Source organism: Mobula birostris, chromosome 9, assembly GCF_030028105.1.
Source record: "Mobula birostris isolate sMobBir1 chromosome 9, sMobBir1.hap1, whole genome shotgun sequence".
Taxonomy (NCBI): Eukaryota; Metazoa; Chordata; class Chondrichthyes; order Myliobatiformes; family Myliobatidae; genus Mobula; species Mobula birostris.
The window spans coordinates 8,446,451-8,470,464 of record NC_092378.1 but is presented as its reverse complement, the minus strand read 5'-3'; the positions used below and the strand labels follow the sequence as shown (position 1 = coordinate 8,470,464).

At 40.9% G+C, this 24,014-nt stretch overlaps 1 protein-coding gene across 2 annotated transcripts in view; it reads right to left on the bottom strand.

Moving 5' to 3' along the window:
- LOC140202523 (leucine-rich repeat-containing G-protein coupled receptor 5-like) overlaps positions 1-24,014 on the bottom strand; it is a 174,122-nt gene that overhangs the window by 3,671 nt on the left and 146,437 nt on the right. For both annotated transcript variants that reach the window (XM_072267469.1, XM_072267470.1), the window contains 9 exons: positions 22,555-22,626; positions 22,380-22,448; positions 22,212-22,283; positions 19,424-19,489; positions 18,513-18,584; positions 6,142-6,213; positions 4,517-4,642; positions 989-1,134; positions 311-391 (listed from right to left, as the gene is read on the bottom strand). In XM_072267469.1, coding sequence (XP_072123570.1) covers positions 311-391; positions 989-1,134; positions 4,517-4,642; positions 6,142-6,213; positions 18,513-18,584; positions 19,424-19,489; positions 22,212-22,283; positions 22,380-22,448; positions 22,555-22,626 — 776 coding nt within the window. The remainder of the gene's footprint in view (positions 1-310; positions 392-988; positions 1,135-4,516; positions 4,643-6,141; positions 6,214-18,512; positions 18,585-19,423; positions 19,490-22,211; positions 22,284-22,379; positions 22,449-22,554; positions 22,627-24,014) is intronic.

Sequence of the window (24,014 nt, the reverse complement as noted above, 5' to 3'; positions counted from 1 at the left end):
AGTAACACACACAAAAAATCTAGTGAACGCAGCAGGCCAGGCAGCATCTATAGGAAGAGGTACAGTCGACATTTCAGGCCGGGACCCTTCGTCAGGACTAACTGAAAGAAGAGATAGTAAGAGATAGTAAACTGACAGATCAAGTTGCATTGCTGATCTACCTTCAGATGTCCCAGTTGGACGCTGCGCTGGAAAGACCAGATTGTTCTGGGAAAACTTAACCTTAGCCATTCTCTGGGCAAGTTCCCATTGCAATGCTCTGTGGAAAATATTAATTTTACAACAAAATTGCAAAACCATCCTTCCTTACCTGGAGTTGGAGTGCATTGGACAGAATGGACTTTTGGAACCTCCTCAAGTTCAATGAATGCATCATCTAGGTCCTGATCATCTGTATATCACATAGTTCAATTATTACACATCATAATTTATATATATAAACATTCAGCAATTGGTCAGTTCATCAATTTGTAAGACTTATTTTCTTAAACAGTTTAAAACAACAACAAACATCTTAATTTCACTGGCAATTTCTAGATCCGTTCTTTGAATCAGAAATTATGTTATCATTCGTGCTATTTATTTTCTGACAATAATTAGAACAGACATAGATGCAATGCTTTTGAGTTAAACCAGAACATTCAATGAAGCTTAAATCAAAATATCAAGTAAAATTAATGTGAACATTTAACTGAAACTCAAATGGAAATTTGAGATTAAAGCAGAGATTAAAGCAGAACACTCAGCAGACCAAGCAACATCTGTGGAAAGAGAAATAAAGTTAATAATTCAGGTCATTAGAACTGGGAAAGAGAGAAATTGGATTAGATTTAAGTGTAGAGATGTAGGGGAACTTTGTTTTTACTTTCTAAGTTCTGATGAAGGATTTTTAATGTGAATCTTTAACTCTGCTTCTCTTTCCACAGATGCTGCCTGACCTACTGAGTGTTACCACCAATTTCCTGTATTGCCAACACTGAACCATTACCTTGACCAGATAGCATTCCAGCATCCCGTTTGTAAGTTTCATCATTACTGTTATTTTCTACTTGTTCCTGTTGATTTGCAAGTTTGTAGGAACTTTCACAAGGTCTGTAGGCACAACATTGATAAGCATATGGCATTTCCAGTACCCTGTGAATGTATTAAAATCAATGTATTAAAACACAGTGAAAACAATTTCACAAAATGAATGCAAAATACTTATTTGCTTTTTGTGCTGGGGGTGTTAAAGAATGTGTGTGGAAAGCTGTAATTACACAGGACAACACATTTTTTTCAGAGGTGTTGCTTTCCCAGAACTTTTTTTTTTGTTTGTGATAGTCTGCTTGAAGCTGAACACAGATATAATTTCAGACTTCGTGTATCATGTGGGAATTTGGAGAAACAAGAAATTAACTTTTATTGAATATGTGTTTAATTACGTAACAGTGCTCATGCTTTGCAATAGTTCAACTAAGCTAAAAATGTTTTGTTGATGATTTTCATTTGTACTCAGTGTCTGAGGCTTTTCACTTAAGTTTCCAACAAAAATCAGCCAGCATTGATGGATTCCAGTTGCCCTGGTACCATTTCTCCATGACCACAAAATGTCCCGTTGAAACCTTTCGGCATGCTCATCACTGACAGTGCTAAGCCTTACAGGGAAGAAGTCGAAATGGGAATGGTGAAAATGAATCTTTAGTGACATGTTGCACTTCATGGTTTTGTATGCTTGAAGCATGTTGTCAACCAGCCGCATGTAGTTTGCCAAGAAAATTTTCAACAACATCCTTCAATGTCTTCCATGTGATTTTGTCCTGTCCCACTAGAAGTTCTTTGAATTGCCTGTCACTGATGACCTGTTTGATTTGTGGATCAACAAAAATGCCTTCCTTAATCTTGGTATCAGTTATTCTGACTTGAAATATGAATTGAAATAACAAATATAGGTAATTTCTTAAAAAATGGTGTGTAATAAGGAAATTTCATGGTCATTTTCATGATCCCAAAATCCATACGATACACTCAAAAATATTCAGGAAGCAAAATCTTTCTTGTCCAGTGTTATACATTGAAGTTAAAGAATCAAGTCACTGAGCAATTAAAGAAATACTCTGTGCAATCTGGAGTGCAAGCTGTTCATAGGAATGTATGTGTCAAGTTTATAGTCATTTAGCTATATACATGTATACCACCAAACAAAACAACTTTTCTTCTGTCAGGGTGTAAAGCACAGTGGTATGCATAACACACAATAACTTAGGAAAGTAAGAATTAAATCTACAAATGAATTACACATAGATAAGCAATTTTGAAGCGTACAGAACAAATTATCCAGTGACACCTTGAATGGGAGGTGTAATGTGTAAGTTGTGGCTGAGATTTCTGAATCAATATTGAACCCATGAACTCTACCTCATTACTTTTGTTGTACTACTTATTTAATTTAACTATATATATATATATTTAGTTCAATTCACAATTTTTATTATTATGTATTGCATCATACTACATCGTATTAAATCTGATTCTGATTTTGACAGCATTTTATTCTGTGGGTTAGAAGGTCGTGAGTTCGAGCACCACTACAGAGATGTCACCACAACCTCCCCAGCAAGACATTTAGAGTTGATGTCTGTTTAGTCAGAACCTTAAATGTAGGCCCCACTAAAGATCAGAAGGTTCTATCTGAATAAGAGGGAAGAGCACTCTCCCAGGTCTCGTGGCTAGTGTTTATTTTTCAAGTCATCATTGTTGGAATAGAGTTTCTATTTATTACAGTTTGGGAATCTTCATGCACACAAACTGAAAGCATATTCCTAACATTACTACACTTTAAAATAATAGGATAGCCTGAGTTTGTGAAAAATGCTGTTCACTTGAAAGTCTGCCTTCCTCGTCCATCTTCAAAGAGTTTCATTGCAGACACAAAGTTACAAAGGTGTGTTTCTGTTTCTCATTCTTTTCTTGGATGAAAGCATTGCTGGCAACACCAGCATTTATTCACTGTTCCGTGAGGAGGTGGTGGTGAGGTGCTGCCCTCCTGGTGAGGGTACAGTGTGCTGCTGGTTAGGCTAGGGAGTCTTGGATGGATATTAACCCTATTTATTGAAATGGATGATGAGTTCCACTATCTATGTTGATGCTGATCTTGGGAATAAAGGACATAGGATAGTAGGACACTTGACGTAAGACTGCTCATTTAATCTCTTTTTCTTTCTTTTTCAATCTTGTTATTAGTTTTATAATTATAAACATAACATAGAATTAATATGAAGTTATTGGGATTACATTGTTATAATTAACATATTTAAATATAAACCCAGTTGGCACACGGGTATTAAACCTCCCAATCATACAAGATACAAATATAATGAAAAAGGAAAAAATATATTCCCAAAAAGAAAAAACTAATCTAAACAATGATAACCAACTAAACTAAAGAAAGAAAAAGACTTGGGCTGTTGTGTAACATCCAAAAAAAAAGAACCATTAGTGTCCTTGACTCTGCTCCTCTCAACATATATTGAAAAGTAATAGAATAGGTTTGGAAAAGGTCAAATTACATCATATGGACTAAATGGCCTCCAAGTCTTTTCGAAGTTAATCGAGGGATCATAGATAACACTTCTAATTTTTTCTAAGTTTAAACACAACATAGTTTGAGAGAACCAATGAAATGTGGTGGGAGGATTGATCTCGTTCCAATTCAGCAAAATGGATCTTCTAGCCATTAATGTAAGAAATGCAATCATCTGACGAGCTGAAGAGGTTAAGTGATTTAGTTCTATCATTGGTAACCGAAAAACTGCGGTAATAATTTAACCTCAAACTATGTGGGGTAAGTGTAATGTATTACAAAAATGCGAACCTAACTTAGTTCAGTGAAGATATGGTTGGTTCACAATAGGTTTCAAGACCTGATTTTTATGATTAGTGAAACAGTTACAAATTTTGAAAGTATTTAGGAATTAAAATAGATTACTATGTACTGTATAAGCTTTGGAAAGATAATTTTGTATCATACTACTTTTCTCTCTTCATTTCAGTATGACATGAAGGAATATGAGGAGAAGGCAGGAGATCGGGGCTGAGGGGGAAGTGGATCAGCCATGATGAAGGGGCAGAGCAGACTCGATGGGCCAAATGGCCTAATTCTGCTCCTATATCTTATGGTCTTACTCTCAGGTGGCGATGAAGCACATTTACAAACTTTGTACTCCAAGGAGGATAAATCGAGTAGAAAGACTTTAATTTTCACGGTGCTATTTTAAAAATTGTGTGAGTTTGATTGGTTTTGCTTTCTCAGGGGCGTTCCTGCGATGTGTTCTGTTGTAACCATTCATTGAATCAGTCCTTGGGCCCAGTGAATTCAAACCTGATGTAGGCTCTCAACCCAAACTATTGATAATTCCCTCCATGCCCCCCAGACACTGCTTAACTCACCCAGTTCCTCCAGCAGATTGTTTGACAGTCTTATTTATATGCATTGCAAAGGCACAAAAAATAAATTGGAAATAATGAATGTGCTCACCTTAGGTTATGGAGGCTGTCTATGGGCAGCAAGTCTAGCAGAGCTTGATTGCCTGTTAGTTTCAGGTGTGTCAAGCCACTTAGCCCAGACAGAGGAAGAGATGTCAGAAAGTTGAAGGTAAGGTCGCTGCAAGAAATTAATTTCAGTAAGTGAATCAGTTACAAACATATGCAGCATTTGGTACACTAGAATGCCAATGTTCCTTTTAAGTGATGTAAATGAGTAAATATACTATGTTAAGAAATAAAAATGTAAAGAAAATTCCAACTCTCATGAAAGTGTGAGCTGCCTAACATAGGTAATTTTGCTGAGGACAACAGCAGAGAAAATGCCGAAGTTTTACAGCAGCTGCACAGAAATTGTGTAAGTTCACCTACAAGTGACTGCCTTTTGTGTTAACGTAGCACTGACACTTCCAATTTGGGAGGCCCCATTTCTGAAATACCCCTGAATACTCTCAGCCGCTGTAGCAAAACAGGACGTGAGTAGTGCTGAGCAAGTACAATGTATTGTGATATTGATTGAGGGATCTTTTGCCATGATATCAACAATAATCCTCTGCTCTTTTTCCATTTACCGCTCTGGGATTTGCAAGAGCCGTCAGAGCTTCACTTTAACAACTTATCCAAAAGGTGGACCCTCTGATGGTGCACCAATCTTTTAGTCCCATATCAGCCTTTTCGAGCTTAAGTCTCTACCTGAGCTTCTGCCTCCACTGTAAGAGTGTCAATGACTGAACCATGGCCTGGCGAATTGAATGCCGCAGCAGACTCGATAGGCCGAATTCTGCTCCCAAGTCTTATGGACTGGTTCAGTGTGTGATAGCTTCCAAAAATTCAGAGAAGCATTAATGGGGAAAATACTAGAAATTTTGGCATTTATGGCCCTCAGTTTACTGAACATTACTGAACAATTATTTAGTGATGAGCCGGCTGTTTTGAGGTGTTCTTATTGTGAACACTGCTTCTTTTAGGTATCAAGCTCCTTGTAAAATCCTCCCTCATCTCCAATAGGCACATAGCAAACCAATTAAATAGCAATTTAGTCTTTGGTTTGTTAAAATGATAAAATCAGCCTAAAATATTTAACAGAAAACAATAAAAAGCGTTGGGGTTGAGGGAGGAGAGAGGAAAACTAGCAGAGGTTCTTCTCCAACCTTTTACCTTTTCCACCCACCTGGCATGACCTATCACCTTCTATCGATCCTCCTTCCCCTCCCTCCCCCCCACCTTTTTATTCTGGCGTATTCCCCCTTCCTTCTCAGTCCTGAAGAAGGGTCTCGGCCCGAAACGTTGACCGCTTATTCATTTCCATAAATGCTGCCTGACCTGCTGAGTTTGTCCAGCATTTTGTGTGTGTTGCTCAGGACTTCCAGCATCTGCAGGCGCCCTTGTGTTTACAAAGTTCAAGACTGCCTTCGGCACATGCCAAACTCAATCAAGATTTAAATCCAATAAATTTCTATCATAAGACATAGACTTAAATTGTGACAATTTAATTGCCATAAAGTTATTCAAACTTACAGTTTATATTAAAGATAAAATTTGAGAAAAATGTCACTATTACATATTTAAACATTTTTCTAAATATTTATACTTAGTCAAATCCAAGGAGCAGACACTTACAGTTTGATTAAGGATGGTAAAGAAATAAATGCTTCTTGGTGAATAAGTGCAATCTTGTTCCAGCTGAGGTCACTAGAAGTGGACAGATAAACAAAGGTTATCAGTGAGGTGTGACGATCTCCGTGAATTTACGTTTAGCGCAATGCAGTGTTTATGCATTCTAACAGGGAATGTTTACACTATTTTTCATAAATCTGCTTTGGATTAGAGAAAAAAATTCACCACACTACACTTCTGGTGGGAAATAAAAATATATGTTTTTTTTCTGTGATCGCACATGGTTGTGTTTACAAATGTGAAACATGGTGAATGCTGGATTTAAATAAATCTTACTAAAAACACCCAGGAGGGGTCAGATAGCCACTTTGAGAAGAGAAACAGTATAAACATTTTGAGTGGATGATCTTTGGATTGAGAGTCAGTGAGTAAGCTGCTAAATCTGTTGGTTTCTCCATCAGATTTCCCAACCGAATTTACCATTGACATTGGCTTGGGCCAAATGGCCCCTTCCAAGTTTGAAGTTTGCATGGATTCAACTGGGTGATTTTTCTTCTCATTTAACCCCAAATCAGTTAACTGGCCTATTCATCATGGTTCCTCTGTGGGATATTACGGCATGCAAAATGGTCAACATGACTGCACAAAGCAGATTATACAGGACAACAAATTTTTTCAAAAGTGTTGCAATCCCAGAATTTTTTTTTGTTTATGATAGATCGCTTGAAGCTGAACAGAAATATAATTTCAGATTACTTGTATCATGTAGGAGTTTGGAAAAACAAGAAATTAACTTTTATTGAATATAATGCATTTAATTACATAACAGTGCTGATACTTTGTAATAGTTCAACTAAGCTAAAAATGTTTTGTTGATGATTTTCATTTGAATTCGGTGTCTGAGGCTTCTCGCTTAAGTGCCCTACAATAAGCAGCCAGCATTGATGGATTCCAGTTGCCCTGATACCATTTCTCCATGTTTGCAATGTCCTGGTAAAACCTTTCACCATGCTCGTCACTGACATTATCAAGATTTGCAGGGAAGAAGTCTAAATGGGAAAGCAGAAAATGGATCTTTAGTGACATGTTGCATTTCATGGTTTTGTATGCTTAAAGCATGTTGTCAACCAGCTGCACGTAGTTTGGTGTTCTGTAGCTGCCAAGAACATTTTCAACAACATCCTTAAATGCCTTCCATGCGATTTTCTCTGGTCCCACTAGAAGTTCTTCAAATTGGTTCGTGGATGATCAAAATTGTCTTCCTTAATCTTGGCGTCAGTTATTCTGACTTGAAATATGAATTGAAATAACAAATATAGGTAATTTCTTAAAAAATGGTGTGTAATAAGGAAATTTCATGGTCATTTTCATGATCCCAAAATCCATACGATACACTCAAAAATATTCAGGAAGCAAAATCTTTCTTGTCCAGTGTTGCATACTTGACAGTTTTGGATAGCTCCAAAATGTATGAGACCATGCTGTCTTCCTTAATATTCACCATCACCTTCATTTACTGTTTTTAAGTTTTGATTTCAAATATCTGATCATACAATTGAACTCTTTTAACTTTTCAGATATTTATATAATAACTAATTATTTATATTTGGGGCTGGGTGAGTCCTGGGCTGGATGTACTGCTCACTTAAGGAAGGTGAAGCATCTCCACTAGCCTCCCCTTTCCAGGTGTAGTCATCACCACAGGACGACTGTTTGGCTTGCCGTACAGGCGGTTATTCACATATGGCCCCTCCTACACTACTGTGCCCATGGCAACGCCTACGCGTGGCGTCCCTGTTCTTACTGAGTTTGCAATGTCATGGTGCGACCGAGTGTCCGGTGGTATAACTGGGCAGGCAGTCTGGGAGAAGGACAATTTCTATCTGAAACCCAGGTAGATGGGACTCGTTAGCTTTGCCAGACAGTCTGTCTAGGAGAAGGAAAACTCCGATACTCAACCTGAAGCCTTGTGGTCGCCGCAGTCATCGCAGCTCACTGTACCATTGCGGAACGACCCCTGGTCTAAAGAGTGGAATCGATCTGCGTGCACCGATCTTCACTATAAACCTACGCAGCGCAGGCGGGAAGAACAATCGTGCAGTCGCTGCTGAGGACTCTTCCTCCCCCCTGATCTTCACAAGCAAAGAACAAGCCATCACCGTATAACATATTTAAGTGGCATAATCTCTAGAAACAAGGAGCTACTCACTGATCACCTGGGTGTAGAGGTCAGGGTGAATATTTAACTTGCATTTGAGTTTTTTTAATTGCCTGTTATTTTGATGGTTGTGGTAAGTGCAAACAATTTGTGATAATCTCAGCCAAGTCACCGGTCCTAATGTACAAGTATTTGCAACTGATTCAACTAAGGGAACATGGAAACAGTTGTATCATTAGCCAATGGCCACATGCCCACATAGGGATCAACACGTTTTTAGAGAAAACACAATCTTGCGTGCTTTGTGGGAATTCAAACCCTACAAAGAACTTTTAACTTGGAAGATTTACAAAATAATGTCAGGATGCAGTAGAGAAAACATTGCTACTTTTAAAACTGTGGTTTGATCTTGAGGGAGAGAGAAAATTTGAAAAAAAAATTCCCCACTCTCCTTCCGACCAGTGCCTTTTTACTGAATCCTGACAGCTGCCTTTCACAGTTAGCAGTAAATTTGGTGTAAAATCAGATCCACATTGAAAGCTAAGCTGTGTCACCACTGCCAAATGGAAAATACTAGCACCAATCATTCCAACTCTGTCAACTCTAAACTAATGCCAATTGCCTATTATTATTCCTGACTGGTAAGTTAGGGTTCAAACGTTCCCTGGGAATTTAATGCTTCAGGACATACACTTACTGCAACCTCATGGCCATTAACAATAAAAAACACTCCAGGAATAAATTCAGTCCATGTCAATTCATAGCGAAAACTCTCAATCAGAGGCTCCCACCCTGGGGTTCATGGACCCCTTGTTTGATGGTATTGGTCCATGGCATAAAAAAGGGCGGAAACGCCTGCTCCAGAAGTAAAAACAAAAATTATATTTTGGGCTTTTGACCTGATAAATTTGTTTTTTGTTAGCCCTCCCTGCTCATGAAATAAACTGACTACAGCATAGTTTACAACCTCCTGGGCTGTCTGTATATTCTCCCTGTGACCACATGGCTTTCCTCTGGATGCTCCAGTGTCCTCCCCTGTGATCCAGAGACTGGTTGCAAGGTTAGTTGTCTGGGTTAGTTGAAGGTGGATGGTGGGAGAACTGCTGGGAATGTTGAGGACCGGATGGGTCACAAGCAAGAAGAGACTTATCTGGCTAATATTAATATTGGAAATTTTTATCTGTGAGGCAGGGTTGGACTGGCTGGGGTTGTTTCCTTTAGCACAAAGGAACTTGAGTGGTGATTTAATTGAGGTGTACTAAATTATGATGGTCCTGGAGAGAGTCAATAGGAAGGACAGCTTCCATTAGTAGTGAGTAAAAGGGTCAAAGGGTACATATTCAAAGCAACTGGCAGAAGGATCAGAAAGATGAGTTTTCTGTTTTCACGTCGTCATATTTTACAGGTAGTTTTCACGGCTGGCGTCTCAAACTCACTGTCCAGAAGAGTGTTAGGGGGATAAAGCCTTCATCACATTTCCTTGTATGTGTACTTGTGCCATTAACCTGAAATGTTAACTCCTGTTTCTCTCTCTACAGATGCTGTCTGATTTGCTAAGCATTTCCAAGATAAAGTTTGTGTCCATGAAATCAACATGGTGGCTTGGAGGATTATGAACCAACTGCTGGTATTGGGCTAAGTAGTTCATTTTTGATCTATACAAACACAATAGACCGAGTGGCCTTTTCTGGTGGGTATAAATATTCTACAATCTATCTGCTTCTCAGTTCTGCACCACCATGTTGATTTCATGGACACAAAATTTATCTTGGAAATGCCTAGCAGATCAGACAGCATCTGCAGAGAGAGAAACAGAGTTAACATTTCAGGTTAATGACCTGTCTAGGAGAACTCTGTTTCTGTCTGTTCAGCTGTTGTCTAATGTGTTGAATAATTCCAGGACTACCTGCTTCTATTTCAGATTTCCAACATCCGCAGCTTTTCGATTTCTCAAGTTTTACATTGTTTCTTCAAATGCTTCACCCAATCAGACTGTGAGTGGATGCTGTGACAGTGGCAGTGCAAGCTGTATGCATCTTCTGTGACAGCATCCCTCGGATGGCACTCTCTAGTCTCACCAGAAAGCAAGAGTTTAATGAAATGTGGCCTGGGTGGTAAGGAGGCCATCAGTGAGACACTGCCCAGTGAGCAATCAGTAAAAGTGAAGCTCACCCAGTTAGAACTGGAGGGAAGATGAAGGGTTTAATTTTCACTAAGAGGATGGCAGAAGCAAATTTGTCATCACATTTAACAGATAGTTTCAGGAGCACATAAAAAGTTGTAACCTTGTTAATGCTATGAAAGTGTAGACCAGATGACAGCATCATTGCAAAGAAAGTAATGCTCTGCTTTTGTAGTTCTGGTGCATTTGTATTTTTAAATTTGAAATTTAAAATAAAGATATTTTGTTGGTTTGGTATCTGATGAGCCTCTTTGGTTTTAGGAACAGGGGCCTGTTCTGCCCACCCAGAATTGTGTTGCCTCTGGAAATGGTGCCCCCTCCCTTTTGGGACATTGTTGAAGCTGGAAAGAAGAGACTGCACTCTGTTGCACTGGATTGATGTGTGCTGTGATGTTACTTGTGTAGGGCAGCAGTTTTCACAGTAGCCTCTGCTGCTGCCTGGCTCCCAAAGCTGTTTTTCTCTTATCTCCTGTTATTTCAAAGGCTTTGTGTGGATGGACTGCCGTCTAAGGTTCTGCTGTCACTGGACACTGACGGGCTTTGTCCAGTACAGCGACCCTTCAGTCAGGGAAAGTGTAGAGTAACAGTGGTGGTGGTGATGCAGTGGCATCAGCACTTCAGGGCAGATAGTCCTGAGTTCAAACCCAGTCAGGTCCCAACCTGGGCAGCCTGGCAATCTACTTCCACATCTTGTCATGAAAATCCTATGGACCCTGTGGTCCAGGAGGACATGAAGGGTCAGACTTAAAGTCTGAACAACAACAGTAACAGTACGTTGTAAGTAGAATGGATGGACTTGATGGATTGGACACTTTTAATGTAAAGGAAGACAAGAACTGCTACTGTTGTATTTCCTGTACATTTTTATGAATAAAGTTTATTTTGAAATGGGGAAAACATGATTATTCACATTCATTGCTTATTTATTTATCATTACTATTTTTTTTATCTTTGTATTGCATAGTCATAGTCATACTTTATTGATCCCGGGGGAAATTGGTTTTCGTTACAGTTTCTCCATAAATAATTAAATAGTAATAAAACCGTAAATAGTTAAATAGTAATATGTAAATTATGCCAAGAAATAAGTCCAGGACCAGCCTATTGGCTCAGGGTGTCTGACCCTCCAAGGGAGGAGTTGTAAAGTTTGATGGCCACAGGCAGGAATGACTTCTTATGACGCTCTGTGTTGCATCTCGGTGGAATGAGTCTCTGGCTGAATGCACTCCAATGTGCCCAACCAGTACATTATGTAGTGGATGGGAGACATTGTCCAAGATGGCATGCAACTTGGACAGCATCCTCTTTTCAGACACCACCGTCAGAGAGTCCAGTTCCATCCCCACAACATCACTGGCCTTACGAATGAGTTTGTTGATTCTGTTGGTGTCTGCTACCCTCAGCCTCAATAAATCAATACCCTCAATAAATGTGCAAAATTTATTGTCTTTTGCACATTGGTTGAATGCCCAAGTTGGGTAATCTTTCTTTGTTATAGTTATTATTATATTTATTGAATATTTAATGACCTATATTTATGGATTTATTGAGTATGCCTGCAAGAAAATTAATCTCAGGGTTTTATTTTGTCACATATATATATACTTTGATAATAAATTTACTTTGCACTTTCTCAGCTCTCGGTCAATGGACTGTAGAGGAGGGGCATTCCAACGAGGATGGGCTTTCTGGGCAAAATTACCTCCTCCGTAGCAAAATTATCCACAATTCCCCCAAATCAAATCCCTCAAAATATTTTGGCGTAAACAAATAGCTGTCACTGAATGCGCACTGAAAGAGATGCAGATAAAGATGTAGAATCACAATACAGTGCTTTTTTTAAAAAAAAGCCCATCCCGACCTTTGAGTCAAAGTGTTTCTAAATCCAAAACAAATTGTTCCTGTCATCCATTCTTTCTCAGCAGCCCTGCCATACAAGTATTTACCCAGTTCATCTTCAACTCATTCTGTGGAATTGACATTCCATACTCTTTAGGCCGTACAATCTAGATCCCATTCATTTATTAGATAAACAATATTTTCCTTCTGGCATCTCTATCCTCTGGTAAATCACAAATCTCCTCCTTCTGGCTGCTCAGCCTTCAGTCACTGGAAACAATTTCTCTTTATCTACACCTGTGCAGACCCTTTATTATTTGAAATGACTTGGGTGACACAGTAACCTCGTGCTAAGCACAACGCTTTACAGTGCAGGCAACCCGGTTCTATTCCCACTGCTGCCCATAACAGTTCTCACCATGGCAACGTGGGTTTCCTCTGGGTGCTCCAGTTTCCTGCCACAGTACAAAGGCATACCAGTTGGTAGGTCATTGTAAGTTGTCCCGTGATTGGGCTAGTCATTGACATAACAGTCGGTAGGTCATTGTAAGTGGTTCTGTGGTTGGGCTAGTCATTGACATACCAGTTGGTAGTTCATTGTAAGTTGTCCCGTGATTGGGCGAGGATTAAATTGGGGCTTGCTGGGTGGCAGAAGGGCCGGAAGGGCCTATTCCATAGAAACATAGAAAATAGGTGCAGGAGTAGGCCATTCGGCCCTTCGAGCCTGCACCGCCATTCAGTATGATCATGGCTGATCATCCAACTCAGAACCCTGAACCAGCCTTCTCTCCGTACCCCCTGATCCCTTTACCACAAGGGCCATATCTAACTCCCTCTTAAATGAACTGGCCTCAACTGTTTCCTGAGGCAGAGAATTCCACAGATTCCATGCTGTATCTCAATAAAAAAAAACAAATCTCCATTTACAGTAAATAATAACTCCAGTCTATTTACTGTATCCATTGGTAACAATCTCTTCCATAACATTATTTTAGTATCTGTCTACTCTCTCTAAAGTTGTCACATCATTTCTTAATGAGGGACCAGACAGTAGACAATCATCTGATGTTTAATTTGATTGGGTTTTTTAGTTTTGGTGGCTCAGATGTGTTTTTCATGTTTCTGTCAGAATTTAACAAAATTGGGTATTCTTGCTTACTAAAAAATTCAACCCTCCAGATGTTCAGCTTTTGGTCTTTTCAAAATTCATGTCACGGTGAACAACTATGGATTAGTTTGGCTCATACTTCAACTGTTTCTTCAGCACAATCTTCAAGTTACTTTTTATGATTGCAAACAATTTTGGTTTCTGCCTCAATTCCACTTCTACATTTCTGCCCTTTCTCGATGGTCTCATGCCAATGGCCAGTCCAATCCCCACACAAATACAACTGGTCAGTGGAACAACTTGAAAGCCAGTTTCAGCTTTGTTAAAGTTAAATGAACACTGATATAAATTCTGCTTGTTTGCCAAGTTCAAGTTCTACAGGCAGTAAAAAATAACCTAGGAAGGCTCTTGGAGATTTTATTTTTCATTTTTTATTGGCTAAGAGCCAGGGTATACTTGAATTTTCAGCTTTAAGCAGCAACGGCTCTCCATAAATAGCTGGAGTTTATGATCCACTTCACAGAGACACATGCTGGAAAGAGTGGATGGCTGATCATCCAATCTTCCCATTAAAAGTGAGTTTACTGAATTAGTGTCACTGCGATTGCCAGAGTTATTTAGAATATCACAGTATGCATAACGCAGAATGATGGCCTGAGGGCAACAATTTTACCAAATCGGTCTGGGAACTTCGCTGAAATCTTAGACTTCAATTTAACAATAACGTAAGTGTTTTGACTGTCAGAATATGGGTTTACTTTCCTTGGCTAAGTATCTTTATTAATATTTAATGGATCTTTTGTGTTAAGAATGAATTGCACAGCAAGGAAAATATGGTTAAAGATCACACGCAGCTCAGACGACAACCCTATGCTTATGGGTCCCTTCTTAAGGCCATTTTGTATATTTTATCTTGTTTCTGTGCAAACTCACCAATCAGATGAAATGTGACCTGGGCACTGTGAAGTAAAAGAGAACTTCTGTGTGCAGCCGCTTACATTTATATGGACCTGATGTCTTCAACGCTGTCTGACTTCCCTACCAGGCTGCTGAAATATTTCTGCTGCCTGTCTCTTGTTCACCCTTATCCTTGATGACCTACATGGGCTGCTGGTCTGGTGAACCTCAGTTTTAGACCATAAGACCATAAGGTATAAGAGCAGAGTTAGGCCATTTGGCCCATCGAGTTTGCTCCACCGCTTCATCATGGCTGATCCTCTTCCCTCTCAGCCTCAGACTCCTGCCTGGAGCATATCAAAATATGCTGGTCCACATCAAAATTCTCACTCTTGTCTCCTAGCCCCTCAATATTTCTTTAACCTCCAAGCTGTGAGCTCCTCCAGTTCTGGCACTGTCTCCATTCCCGGTTTTCACAGCTCCACCATGAGCAGTTACATCCTTAAGTGCACAGGCCTTGTCTCTGAAACTGCCTCTCCAACCTTCTCTCCCTCTGTTACCTTCCTCTCATCCTTTGGCATGCTACCTCCTTGACCAAGAGTTTGCTCATTGGTTCTGGTCCTGCCTGGTGTCTGATTTTTATTGATAGCATGCCTTGGGACACTTTGCCTCTCCAGATGTGCTGTATAACTACATACTGCTCCTCTTGTAATGCTCCTTTAATGAAAATATTTTCTGTTGATTAGTTGCCTCACCTGCTGAGTATTTCTAAATGGTTTTGTTAATATTGTGGGTATGGGCTTATACTTAGAGTGGAAACAGCCCGTTAAGTTGGCTAAGTGACATGTTTCTCTTTTGAATGAATCTCTGGGGGTGGTGGGGTGGAGATACATCTCTATCAAAGGAGATGTAAGGCTAGCCTGCAGATCACCCTTGGGCAAGGTGTAGCACCTGCTTAGGGTCATGTGAAGCCATGGAGCAGGTGGTGGATGGTCGTATGAGCAGCTGGTGCACATCACAAGTCCTGGTTATGCGACCACTGATGCCTGGTAGACAATCTCTGAAGAGTATTGATAATAGCTGGGGTCATTGTCTTGTAAAGACACTGACCAGAAGTAGGCAACCGTAGAAAAACTTGCCAAGAACAATTATGGTCATGGATAGAGAAAAGAACAAGAAGAGCTTATAAGCCGATCAAAGACAGATGGAAGACCATGGTGGCCCACATATAAAACAGCACATAATGATGATGATGAATCTATGACTACACTATTTTAATTTTACGGTTCTGGAGTGGATTTATTTATTTATTGAGATATAGCGTGGAATAGGCCCTTCTAGACCTTCGAACCGTGGTGCCCCGCAATCCTCCAATTAAATCCTAGCCTAATCATGGGTAAATTTACAATGACCAATTAACCTACCAACCGGTACGTCTTTGGACTGTGGGAGGAAATCCACGAGGTCACGGGGAGAGTGTACAAACTCCTTACAGGCAGTGGCAGGAATTGAACCTGGGTTGCTGGTACTATAAAGCATTCTGCTAACCACTTTGTTACTGTTCCACCCTGATTTCTGATTGCTGGAGGAGGATCACTGTCTGAGAATACGAAATGGTGGGGTTACGAAGTACAGCTAATTGACAGGACTGGGGTCCAGAAACATCAGGCAACCGAGCCCAGCACTCTTTGTCCTGCCTCTATACTATACTTGTACAACGCCCTCCAAATTATTCCCACCTCTGACTGAGAACTCACTTACAAACCCCAAACCCTTTCGCTTCCTTTTCCTCTTCTCTGATAACACCACCCGTCAATTTGTTAAGCATAGTGCAGGATTCATTCAGCTTGTTTTTGTTCCAAGATAAATCAAATTCCTGCATTCTTATACGCATTCATAATTTCACAACATTCTAAACCACATTACATTTGTGTATTTAATATTTCAGTAGTATTTGTGAAATCTTGTATATGTATATATATTGATTAAGTATTCTTGTTAATTAAGTAATTCATTATGGGTTACATGTGAATTGCATACATCACCACTCTACCATGTGATAGGTGCGCCCTGCTTAAAATGAACTCGAAGTTAGGCTCACATTTCGTCTTGCCTTACTGAAGTCAATTATCATTTCTTTTGTCTTGTTGATGTTCTTGGTGTTTTTATAACAGCTTGTGGTTCGTGAACAACCTCTCTCTCTATGTGCAGGTTTGTTATTGTTTTGTGATTAGGCCAATCCCAGTCGTGTCACCTGCAAAGTTGATGATGGGCTTTGCACCGTGAGCAGAAGTGCAGCCGCAGGTGAGGAGAGAGAAGAGAGAAGAGAAGTGGGCTCAGTACACACCCAGGTGGGCCATGCAGTTGGAATATTATGTTATATCAGTTTTGGTCACCCTGCTCTGGGAAAGAGCCATTGAGCTGGAAGGAGTGCAGAGGAGACCTATGAGGATGTTCCTGCTACTCCAGGGACTGAATTATGGACAGAGGTTTAACAGGTTGGGACTCATCCCATTTGATATAGAAAAATGAGAAGTGGTCTTAGAGGTGTATAAAATTATGAGAGGCATACTGTAGATAGGTTGAATATGCAGTCTTTTTTCCAGGGTTGGGGAAATCAAGAACTGGATGGGGCATAGGTTTAATGTGAGAGGGGGAGTTTTAAAAGGAAACCAAAGGGAAACTCTTTCACCCAGTATATGGTAAAAGCAGCCAGACAAAGTGCTTGAGCCAGGTACATTAGCAACATTTAAAAGGTTCTTGGACAGTTACGTGGATAGGAACATCTTAGAGCAGAGGGTTCCCAACCATTTTTATACCATGGACCCCTACCGTTAACCGAGGGGGCTATGAACCCCAGGTTGGGAACCCCCGTGTTAGAGGGATCTGGGTCAAGAGTGGGCAAATGGGAATAGTTTAGACGGAAATCTTGTTCGGCATCGGCTAGATGGGCCAAAGGTCCTGTTTCCATGCTATATGACTCTATAACCACTATGATACGATACAAAATTTTGTATGTGTACTTCTGAAAATGTGAAGCATTTAATGCCAAACTGAGAGAAATAAATTGGTCCAGTCATGTTATAAACAGCCTTGCCTACCAGAGGATTAAAGTTTCTCAGGATCTTCAAAACCAATGATCTCAATTTGAAGTCTCTTTATCTTGTTATTTCATGTTCTCGTTATTTATTGCTATTTATTTATATTTGTATTTCTACAGTTTGTTCCCTTCTGCACTCTGGTTGATCTTTCATTGATCCTGTTATAGTTACTATTCTACAGATATGCCCACAAGAAAATGAATTTCAGGTTGTATGTGGTGACATGTGCACTTCGATAATAAAATCTACTTTGAACTTTGATCATCCAGAGCATTTCATACAGTTCCGGTCGCCCCATTACAGGACGGATGTCGAGGTTTTGGAGAGGGTGCAGAAGAGGCTTACCAGGATGCTGCCTGGTTTAGAGGGCATGTGCTATCACGAGAGGCTGGATAAAACTCTCGAGTTTTCTCTGGAGCAGTGGTGGCTGAGGGGAGATCTGATAGAGGTTTATAAGATTATGAGAGGCGTAGATGGAGCAGGCAGAGGGAATATGTTTCCCTGGGTAGAAATGCCTAATGCCAGAGTGCATGCAATGAATGTGAGATGGGGTAGGTTCAAGGGGGATGTGAGGGGTAAGTTTTTTGCTCAGAGAGTGGTGGATGTCTGGAATGCACTGCCTGGTGAGGTGGTGGAGGCAAATACATTAGAGGCTTTTAAGAGACGTTTGGATAGGCGCATGGATGTAACAAAGAGAGAGGGATGTAGATATTGTGTAGGTGGAAGGGATTAGTGTTTGGGTGTTTTTGATTTGTTTTTTAGCTGGTTCAGCACAACATTGTGTGCTGAAGGACCTATTCCTGGACTGTACTATGTTCTATGTTTGAAATATTTGGAGATCTGAATTACTATTATACTGTACACTCAGCACAGAACCAGGGCTTTTAGCTCCCCACATCAGCGTCGCCCATCAAGTACCCACCTACAGCATATTGATCCCCGTACTGACAGCAGCCTTCTGTACCTTGCTCATTCACTGCTTGATGGGAAAACATATTTTTGTTTTCTTACTGAAATCCAAACTGAACCCCTTTCGATTCAAGACAGTAACAAGAAATTCATTGTAGAATTGAACCAGGGAATACTCACAGTGATTTCAGGGCGGTGAGTTGTCGGAAAGTATCCTGCTGGATTTCATTAAGCTTGTTGTGATGCAGGTCACTGAAAATGGAAACAGTTTGAGAAATAAATTTTAAAGATCAGACTCCAACTGTTGGAGAAATTTTGCTTGTTTAATGGAGAAAGATTGCCAGACAGAAACTTCTGCACATACTAATGACTGGCTTTCACTTGCATGAACCTTTAGTTTACTGCAAATAACCTCATGTTCTTTTTAAAAGAGGCACAAAATGGTTCACGAAAATTCTTCCAGGATTGAAAGGCTTGTCATATGAGGAAAGTTTGATGCCTCTGGGCCTGTACTCATTGGAATTCAGAAGAATGAGGGGTGACATCACTGAATGTTGAAAGGCCTGAATAGAGTGGATTTCCTATGGTGGGAGAGTCGAAGACCAGAGGACACAGCCTCAGAAGAAACCCCTCAACCCCTGTCCTTCTAGAACAGAGATGAGGAAATTTTTTTTCAGTGAGAGAGTGGTGATCTGTGAAATTTGTTTCCCCAGGCAGCCACAGAGGCTGAGTCATTGGGCATAGTATATTTAAGGCAGGGATTGATGGATTCTTCATTAGTCAGGGCATGAAGGAATACGGGGAGAAGGCAGGATTTTGGGGCTGAGAGAGAAAATTGGGTCAACCATGCTGAAATGGTGGAGGACACTTGACGAGCCAAATAGCCTTATTCTGCTCCTATAACTTTGGTCTGATGGACTAAAATTGTTCTCCATCACAGACACAAGCTTACATAGAAACATAAACAATAGAAGCAGCAGATTGTCATTCACCCCCATCCCCCGTGCCTGCTCCACCATTCAGAAACATTGTGACTGATCTTTTATCTCGGCATACTTGGCTACATCAACGCCATTCCCCTCTTGACTTACAGTTTCTGAAGCTTTTCACAGCCATTGAGACTCGGTAGATGATCGATCCAGTTATAGGATAGATCTCTGTTGAACACAAGATTATACATTTCAGCCAGCTGATGAGCACAGACACAGTGTTGCCAGAGAGCCACTTAAGTTCTTTTCTCAAATATATCATTAAAATCGTTAAGGCAACTAATCCAGCAATCATTGTCATCATCATCATTATGTGCCGTTGTCGTATGACATGGGCGATCATGGTCTTTCCATGACCATGACTGTTCTTGGCAAATTTTCTACATAAGTTAGTTGCCATTGTCTTCTTCTGGTCAGTGTCTTTACAAGATGGGTGACCCCAACCATTATCAATACTCTCCAGAGATTGCCTGAGGTCAGTGGTCATATAACCAGGACTTGTGGTATGCATCAGCTGCTCATACGACCACCTAGCATGGCTTCACATAATCCCGATCCGGGGTGGGTGGGGGGTGCTAAGCAGGTGCTAGATCTTGCCCAAAGGTGACCTGCAGGCCAGCAGAGGGAAGGAGCACCTTACACCTCCTTTGGTAGAGATGTATCTCCACCTGCCACCCAAATCCAACAACGTTAAAATTGTAACGAAGTGTGACATCATTCCCAGTTTGCACCAAGCTCAATGGAACTTCATTACTTCATCTTAGCAGTGTGAAGTTTTTGTTTTAACAGCCCTGTTGTACTTTCCGGAAGGAGCTTTTGGAAAAGACAGTTTACAGGGTGGGTGGTGTCACAATGATTTTGTTCCTGCCTGCTTCTTCCCCCAGGCAGTTAATCTGATCACCCATTCTAGTTAGCCCCCACCACCCCCTCTATCGCCCACCCCTGTCACAATGCTGCGCTTTTATAAAGCTGGTTATATTGTAAATGGACACTGGTATTTATGTGTTTGTGCACATTTTATTCCATATCTATACTTTTATTTATTTATTTATTTAGTGATACAACGTGGAGTAGCCCCTTCCCCTCCTTTGAGCCACGCTGCCCCAGCAACACCCAACCACCCCGATTAACCCTGACATAATCACAGGACAATTTACAATGACCAATTAACATACCTGGATGTCTTTGGACTGTGGGAGGAAACCGGAGCACCCGGGGAAAATCCTCGCATTCCACAGAGAGAAGATGCAGACTCCTTTAAGACAGTGCTGGAATTGAACTCTGAACTCTGAACTCTGGAATGCCCTCATCTGTAATAGTGTCATGTTAACTGCTCACTACCTTGGCGCCCTTCTAACTTCAACCTCTAACTTGATTTTTATTCTTTATAATTTGTGAAATTTTTTTTTGTCCCATGTCCTGCCCTGGCCAACACACCAAAGCACATTCCTAATCCATGTAAATGTACGGTACTGTGCAAAAGACTTTGACACATACCGTATATATAGCTAGGGTGCCTAGGACTTTTGTCAACGTGGAATGTTTCCAAATCTGATGGAGAGCAAAGGATGTTGGGAAGGGAACGGCGAGGGTGGAGCGCTGCGGAAAAGGGGTGAGACAGGCGGCAGAGAAGGAGTGCCAGGGGCAGGGGGTGGTATAGGTGCAGACACACCCAGCCCTGAGACACAAGGTAAGGTCATTTGATTCCAAACAATTGGTTTATTGATCATTACAGAATGTCTCTCTGGTGCTTCCCACTCCCTCCCTTCCCCCTTCCCCTTTCCCAACCATGATTCCCTTCTCCATGCCCCTTCCCACTCTCAGTCCACGATAGAGACCCATCTCAGTGTCAGGTTTATCAGCACTCACACATGTCATGAAATTTGATTTTCTTTGTGGCAGCAGTACAGTGCAATACTTAAAATTACCACCCTCACCATTCCCAACATCCTTTGCTCCTGCCAGATTTACAAACCCGCTCTCTGCTCCATGTTGACAAGTACAGTACTGTGCAAAATTCTTAGACTCCCTAGCAACATACACTGTGTGTGCCTAAGACATTTGTACAGTGCCGTACATGGTGAATAAAGTCGATCCTTGATTCTATATTCCATCTGGTTTTCTTCTCTAATGAACTTGTACACAGCCCACAATGATCAGTTGCTCTGCAGAATTTGCCCAAATTCCTAAAGTTGCACGAGGCACAGTATATGAGACACTGAGAGTGAGTGTCACTTTAAAATAATATTCAGTCATTCATTGCTTCAATTATTTAATACCGAGATATCTAGACCTGATACATTCCCACCCTGTTGGCACAGACCTAAGAAACTATCATTCATTTTGAAGAGGCCATCAGTTTTATAATTCTTGAAATTCTTGAAAATATTTTAAATCCTTTAGATGTCCAATTCCAGAAATTACTCATACACAGTGTTTAGTGATAGGGTTTAATTCAATTCAATTCCAGTTTAATTGTCACTCAACCATACATAAATATCCACCCAAACGAGACAGAGTTACTCTGGGGTCAAAGTGCAAAACACAGTACCAACAGTCACACACACAGCACATATAAGACAGCAAGCACATAAAGATATCAGTATGGCGCAGCCACGCAAAAAACGAGGCCAAGCTTGAGCCATCCATCTACAGTTGACCACAGCGGAGCCTGTCTTCTGCCGAGCGGACACTGGGGGCAGCAGTGGTTCCAGTCCGGGCACAGCGCCACACTGCCCCCGGTGGAGCGCAACAGCTCCAACGGCTCTCTCCTGGCGGCTGTAAACAGGTGAGACCACAGCCTGAGGCCTAGATCTCGTACATATAAGATAGCAAGTGCATACAGGATAGCATTAAATTACATGTTACGAAATGGTGATGAATAACTTACAAGACTTGAAGATTCGGTAACTGTTGACAAGCAGTGCTCGGAATGGACTTAATTCGTGCTCCTGTCAGAGTCCTGACAAAGTAGAAGTTGTTATTATCAGTTGATAAGATTTCACTTACAGCTGTATTTTGAATAAAATTACTCAAAATTCCATAATGGCAAACTTACAGACTCTCCAAATTGATGGTTCCAGTAAGGTCAGGAAATTCAGTTATTTCTGTGGCTCCATTAAGTGAGCTAGATTGAGAAATAGGATCAATAATTAAGAAACAGATCTTGTCCCATGTAAATATTAGGTGTGTTCCCACTGGGAGAAAGGGCTCTATTGTACAGATCTACTCACAGTATGTGTAATTCAGGTAGCTGTTGGAAAGCGGATCTTCCAACAAATTGAATGGGGTTGTCATAGAAGTGGCTATAAAGAAAGAACATTTCATCATATCAATGTCTCTAACACTGAGTCCAAGAACTCTCATTGCTTACAAAAGCTTTCATTTCCGTGCAACACACACAAAATGCCGGAGGAACTCAGCAGGTCAGGCAGCACCTATGGAAATGAATAAACAGTCGACATTTTGGACTGAGACCCTTCATCAATTCTGGAAAAGAAGGGAGAAGATGCCAGAGTAAAAGGTGTGGGGGTAGGGAAAGGAGGACACACCTGAAGGTGATAGATGAGGCCAGGTGGGTGGTGTTAGGTGGAAAAGGCAAAGGGCTAGAGAAGGAGGAATGTGATAGGAGAAGAGAGTGGACCATGGGAGAAAGGGAAGGAGGAGAGGCATCAGGGGAGGTGATAGGCAGGTGAGGAGAAGAGGTAAGAGGCCAGAGTGGGGAATAGAAGAGGGAACGAGAAGGGGAATAAAAAGTTGGAAAAATTGATATTCATCCCATCAGGAAGGAAGTTACCCTGATGGAATAAGAAGTGTTGGCAGAAGAGGACACCATGGACTGGCACGTTGGAACAGGAATGGGGATAGGAATTAAGATGGTTGGCTACCAGGAAATTACGCTTTTTGCAGATGGAGCGGAGGTGCTTGACAAAGCACTCCCCCAATTTATACTTAGCTTTCAATTCGTGTTTGATCAGCCCAAATTAGGCTATCAATACAACTAAATCAAGATTGTTCGGTGTTAATTTTCAGGGTGTTAACTGCAGAGTGTTATGGCTCAAAGGACCAGAAGGGCCTATTCCACGTTTAACTCAATAAAAAGTACAAACCACTGCACCCAGCTCCTTGTCGTGCAGTCTGGAGTCCCTTTACAATTTTATAATATGTCTGTGCTACACACAAGGAATTACCTCAGCCACCATATGGAGTTTTAAAAAATAATAGAAAACCAAAGGACATTAAATAGATGTTTTTGCTTTAAATTAGTGGAAACTCCTCCAAATCTCTCTCCTCATCCAGTTCCTTCATTGATTCCCTCTGGAGCTGTGGTTGCCAACCTTTTTTATATCGTGGACCCCTACCATTAACCGAGGTGTCTGTGCACCCCAGGCTGGGAGCCCCTGCTCCAGAGCATTGTTACACAAGGCCGGAGAATTGTCAGTACCTCAGCCAAGCTGGTCACCTGAATTGAAAGCTGCATTCAGGCCTCTCATATTCCGTTCCCATCTACCCGCTGAGCTACAAGATTTTAGCGTAGAATTGAAGTTCAGAACAGTCTTGCTTTTGACCTAAGTGTCAGCAATTGGGTCAAGAGTCCTAAAAATTTAGTCTTTTTTTACAATCCCATTGAAAGGTCTTGTGTCACAGTGGCTGGGCATTGGGAGCAAGGGTGGACCCAAATGCAAGACACATC